General features: G+C 51.9%; 1 protein-coding gene across 1 annotated transcript in view; it reads left to right on the top strand.

Moving 5' to 3' along the window:
- Nucleotides 1-517: 517 nt before the first annotated feature.
- Nucleotides 518-6,000, top strand: part of LOC122915421 (protein FAM178B-like) — a 48,598-nt gene continuing 43,115 nt past the window's right edge. The window contains exons 1-4 of the mRNA XM_044262222.1: nt 518-753; nt 912-939; nt 2,235-2,296; nt 4,013-4,120. Coding sequence (XP_044118157.1) covers nt 518-753; nt 912-939; nt 2,235-2,296; nt 4,013-4,120 — 434 coding nt within the window. The remainder of the gene's footprint in view (nt 754-911; nt 940-2,234; nt 2,297-4,012; nt 4,121-6,000) is intronic.

The raw sequence follows: 6,000 nt of genomic DNA, 5'->3' as shown, positions 1-6,000 counted from the left end.
ATACACTTGCCTATCACATCCTTGAAATGAAAGGTCACTTGGAGCCCCTTTCACCCCAGCAACTTGATCTTCATGATGCATGTGCTTGGTCCTTAGGGTAGAGCTGGAGGGGGATTTCCATCCTGGGCACCAGTAGGCCCAGGCCCTCTTCTGTAGGGAACTTAGAGCTTCCAAGCCTTTAGCTTCCTTCTGGAAGCTCACCTCACCTGACAGACAGTTCCTTCTAGGACAGGAAGTCCAGTGGTTTACAGATGGCCAGGCCTGAGGAGACTCTGCCAGCCCTTCCTCAGGACGAAGGTAGGTGTCTCTCACATGTACAGGTAGAGCCGTTCTGAAGTTTGTGGCCATGAGGTAGTGGACAACCCATGGTTGAGGGATTCTGCTTGCATTCTGCCCACATCAATCCTGAGTTGCCTCCTCTCCTCACCCAGCATGGCACAGTGGCCAGGATGGGGGTGGGTAAGTGGGGATACCACAGTACTCCATCTTATTCATAGGGGGCCAGGAAGATGAAGGGATGCCCATCCTGTTGCCCAGCCTGAAGGGCAGCTGCTTCGACCATCCCCTGCACCAGGGGCTCCTCCATGCCACCCGGCGCTGCAGCAGTCCTACCTCAGCTCTAATGCCTAAGGTGTCAAAGAAGCCCAAGGTGCATGCAGCCAGGGACATGTTCCCCATTGACTGGAGCCCGCCACCTGTAGAGTTCCTGAACCTGAGGGTACCGCCAGCAGGCAGGGGAACCCCAGGCCCGAGGTGGGTTGATGCAGTGGAGCCTCACGGCCTGAGGACATGGGCCCACCAGCTGCCTGACAAGTCAGAGCAGGAGCCCCAGGACTTGGACCCCCAGGGGAATCTGGCCTCACTGGAGGAGCCGTTCTGGAACATGGCAGGCCCGAGCCAAAAGGCTGAAGTGATGGACACCCACACCTTGGTAAGCTGGTAAGCTGGTGGACTCCCCTTGGTCTCCTCTCCTTGCCACTCCTCCTCAGTCACCCCCACCATTCCCTTTTTGGCCATTCTTCCTTGGCCATATCCCAGCTGCCTTTCATTGGCCAGCTCCCTCTATCCCTCATCAACTGCATACCCTCTCAACCTCTCCCCAGCCCTTGGACCCTTGTGGCTGGGGTGCATCTCTCCCCATATTTCTGCTGCTAACCTCTGCTAACAGTTGGCTTGGGGTGATGCCAAATTTGAAGCCACTTTTGTATGGCATCAAGGCTCTTGTGCCTAACGTTGAGGATATCCCCCTGGGGAAAGGGGGACCTTCGTGCCCCGGTCTAAGCTAGACCAGACACAAAGACTCAGGCTGACTCTGGTACAGTGGATTGGAATGTCTAAATGGAAACTTTAATGATGAACTTTAACTTGGGTGGGAATAAACAGCTCTTGCTAGGTAGACTGGGAACAATTAGGGGCCCACAGATCCAGGAAATTTATTTTAAGAATAGAACTTAATTATTTGTTTTGCTTATTTTTTTCTTTTTAAATAGAGGTTATTCCTTCTTATGGGAAACCTTTTTTTTTTTTTAAGACCTTATTTATTTGTCAGAGAGAGAGAGAGAGCACAAGCAGGGGGAGCAGCAGGTGGAGGGAGAAGCAGGCTCCCCATTGAGCAAGGAGCCCAACTGAATCCCAGGACCCTGGGATCATGACCTGAGCCAAAGGCAGACATTTAACTGACTGAGCCACCCCGGTGTCCCTGGTCTTAAATATTTCAAATTGCCCAAGATTGGCGATAATCCAAATGCCCACCACTAGGGAATTAATACATTATGTCCTAGTTCTAAATTAGAATATCCCGAAAGTTTTTTTTTTTTAACTTACTTCTTTAGTATTGATATGGAATGACCCTGAAGACATTCTATTAATTGAGCAGAGCAAAGGGTAGAATAGGGTTCATAGTTTGCTATCATATGCTTTATGGGTAGGGGGAAATCTGTGTTGTATTACTCTTTGTTTGTCTATGGATAAAATGTCTCCAAAAGCACACAGAGGAGTGAACACCTGTGGTCACCTGTGAGAAGGGACTTGGGTGGCTGGGGATGCTGGTGACGGGAGACATCTTACCGCATGCCTTTATGCTTCTCAAATTTTTGATCATGTAAAGGTATTGCTTATTCAGACACATAAACAAGATAAATAAAGGGCTTAATTGAGATTAACTGAGATTAATTTTATTCTTCTCCCCCCTTGTCTGTCTTTCTGTCTGCTATTCTCATGTTCCGCTGCTCCAGTTCACCTCTGGGGCCTCAGAGAGCTATGTCAATAGCTTAGACTACTTACTGCAGGAGAAGCGGTGAGTGTGGGAGGAGGTCCTTTGTGGGGTCTGCATTCTGTGGGGTGGGCATTGATTTCGGGGGATTGTCCTCTAAGACTCCTAGCACCTTCCTCTCAGGATCGAGCAGCCTACCACCCTCCAGCACAGCATGTCTCCAGGAGCGCAGAGCGCCATGTGTTCTCTGATCAACAGTAAGCACATGGAATGGTAGTCAGGTTGAAGGGGGTCATCCCAAAGGCAGAGAACCCCAGACGAGCGGGTCGTGAACCTTGGGTTGGTGTGGAGGGGAGACAGGGAGAGTCTCTTTCTCTCTTCTGCCCAATTCATGCCCATGTGGGGCCTCTCGGCTCCTGTTCAAGTGTTCCATGAGAGAGAAGGGGAAAAGGCATGTGGCTTTGACCAAGGAGTACAGCCTGAGTATTGCCACACCGGTGATGCGGGCAGGTAAACTCATCAGGGCACCCGGCACTGGGAGATTCTTATTCTGCTGGGTCCCACACCAGGCACTGGGTATTTGGAGGAGATGGTGCGGCCCCACTCACCTGGACATTTATCCTAATGTTTCTAGTATTTCCCGTGTTGTGAGGTTGCTGTGGCGGGGCCTGGAATACTGGCACCTAGTTTAACCTGAGGGTCAGAAAGGGCTCCCCACAGGTATCCTTATCTTTGAACCTGGGAGAGTTAGAAGATTGGTGGGGTGGGGGGACAGCATGGGTGACGACACATGTGAAGGTGGGTAGGACAGGTATTCTGGTGGCTGACTAGAGCTGGAATTCCCAGTGCTGGGGCCTGGGGGTTGGGGGCTGACAGAGCAGGCGGTGCAGCCAAGATGCAAACCGGGGCTGGGTCACGAGAGGCCTCATGAACACAGGGTCGAGTTGGGAGAATTTTAAGTGGGTAGTGTTGTGTTTCCCGCTGTGTTGCAGAGATCGCTTAGGCCACATTATGGAGAATGGGTGGGAGGGAGGAGAGTAGTATGGTGAATGGTGATGGGGTGGGCCCCTGGGACGAGGGCAGTGAGGCTTTGATGAGTCTGCTGACCTGGGTGGCTGGGACTCTGGAGCCTGTGTGGAAGAGAATTCAAACCTATACGTGTGGCTTCGGAGATGCCCAGGCACATTCAGCTGAAATCATTCAGTTGTCACTGGCGAGGAAGATTCCAACTGCAGACAGTGACCTGGGCTGGAGGTGAAGTCTTTAAGAACTGAGGACTTTTTGGGCAATGCCAAGGCAGGCCCCTGGAGGGGCAGGGCAAGGGCTGGGGAGGCTCTCAGGCTGTTGAGGGGCCAAGGATCCAGAAGGCACAAGGTTGAACTCTGCCTGCTCAGGGGTTTGATGTGGTTAGAGCAAGAGGGAGGTGATGGAGTCAGGATTCCAGCAAGACGATGGTTGGCATGCAGGGCTGTGGTGGGGACTGGCCTTTGAGGCTGGAGACCAAAGGGTACGGCTGGAAAGGCAGGCCATGTGTGAGGGACTCTAGGAGCCATGAGCCTGGGGGTCTCCCCAGGTCAGTGTGGCCAGACCCTGGGAGGAGGAGAAGGGGCTAGGCACAGGCCTTGTTGTGTTAAAAAGTGGGCAAATACTAAACAAGGTACACAAAGGGAGGTTTGAAGTTGTGTGGTGAAAATCCCTATTCCTAGGCCTTGCCATGTTCATGGGGTCTGCAGCTCAGTGTCCAGGTCCCTTGACTGGGGACAGCACTGACCTCTGTTGTTGGCTCTCTGCTCCCTGCAGGGACCAGGCCCTGGAGCAGGAGCGAGAGCAGCTGCTTCTGCAGGACCGTCCCCAACTCAGCTTCCTGGATCTGGATGAAGATGAAGTGCCTCTCACACCTGAGCACAGGTGGGGTGTGGGCACGGGAGGGGCTAGGGCCTGGCCATTTTGGGGGGCGGAGGGGAGTCCCTGCCCCTGCCTCTCAAGGCAAAGGATTGAAGTGTTGACAGGCTTTCATTTTCAGACAGAGTTTCAGCCAGCAATTTGTATGTATTTGTAAGTTCTCAAGCTGCCTCCTTTTCTTAAACTGACACTCAAGAAAAGCCCTACATTCATTCTTCGATTACAGAAATATTGGATCACCTACTGTGTATCAGTGTCCAGTGTGGGCCTTTGAGGGCGCAGAGATAGGAAAACACAGCCTACTTGGCCCCAATTTTCCACCCAAATTTGTAGAACTGTGTCTCTTGGGGGAATAAATCTACAAAACCACAGTCTAAGATGAATCTGCCCTTAAAGGGGAGAATACGACTATGTGACATTTTTCATTTTCCCCCATCTGGGGAAAAGAAGATGATGGCTTTTATCAGTGCTGTCATTGGGTGCATGGGGTGGTATATGCCAGCCATGATCTAACTGGGCCACTGGCTCGAGGCAGGCAGTCTCATCTGCTCTGTAGTGTCTCAGAGATGCTGAGGGACCACAGCTGAATCCATCATGAGGGTCCCTGTTAGCCAATCCATGGCCATCCAGCAGACATCTACTGAGTCCAACTTTGTCCCAGGCTCTGTTACAGACTCTGGGGATACGGCAAAAACAAAACCAGACAGAAAGCTCTATACTCCTGCATGAAGAGAGGTGATAAGTGTTCAGGAGAAAGGATAAAGTGGAAGGGGGATAGGAGGAGTACAGAAGGCCTATGAGACTATGCAGGAGGGTCAGGGAAGATCTTGATAAGCAGGTGGCTGGCTTCTAGCAGGAAACTGTAAAGGAGGTGAGAAGTAGCTCTGGGACCCTATAGGGGAGCATAGCAGCAGCTGCGGAAGGGAGGGCTGGGGAGAGAAGGCCAGGGAAGGCAAGAGTGGGCTGGATGCAGGAGCTCTTCCTCCATGTGAGCTGACCGCCACTGCTCCACAGGATCCTCTGCTGCCATGTTGAAGATAAACTGGGGAGCCTGGGGCAGGGCAGAAGAAAGGAGACGGGCAAATAAGCCATGGTAGTCATCCTGAGAAGTAAGAGGCTGGGAGTGAGGGTGGGTGGTGAGGAGTAGGCACAGTCTGGATATATTTTTAGGGTAGAACTGACAGGATTTGTTGATGAACTGGATGGAAGGTATGGGAGAAAGGGGAATCAAAGAGACCCCCCAGGATTTGGGCCTGAGCAACTGGAAGGTGGGAGTTGTCTAATTAAACTAGAGAAGACTAAGGGACAAAGGCTGCACTGGGGGCACTTGTGAGGTCAAGAGTTCATTTGGGGGATCCCAGGGGCAAGACCAAATAGACTGTCTGGATCACCTCTTCTGGAGAGAGAGGCTCAGGAGTCACCACATATAGGTGACGTTTAAAGCCACAGACTGGATTAGATCACTTGCGAAGCAGGTATATAGAGAGAATAGGGGCCCAAGGAGGCAAAGTAGATGTCATGGTGACCTTGACAAGAGCAGCTCTGGTGGATCACTGAGGGTGGCCCTGACTGGAACAGGCCCATAGGAGAACAGGAGGGGAGGTCGAAAGAGAAAAATGTGCAGAAGCTGAAGTCAGGTTAGATCTTTCTGTATATCTCCCTTTTCTCTCTTTTAATTGGGTCCTCCCTTTCTTCCTTCCCTCCCTCCCTCAGGAACCAAGTGTGCTGGTGCGGGGGGGGGGGGGGGGAGGGTACTGTGGGGGATGAGGTCACCTTAGCCATGCGGCTTAGGGTAGGTTGGTCAGCTTGCCCTGAATTGTCGGCCTGTCCAAGCTTCGATTTTTTTTCCTGTCAGTTTGAGTTAGGTTATTAAACATTGGTCTAAG

The sequence above is a fragment of the Neovison vison genome, chromosome 8 (assembly GCF_020171115.1).
Source record: "Neovison vison isolate M4711 chromosome 8, ASM_NN_V1, whole genome shotgun sequence".
Taxonomy (NCBI): Eukaryota; Metazoa; Chordata; class Mammalia; order Carnivora; family Mustelidae; genus Neogale; species Neogale vison.
Note: the sequence above shows the minus strand (reverse complement) of the source record. Positions and strands in the feature narration are given on the sequence as shown.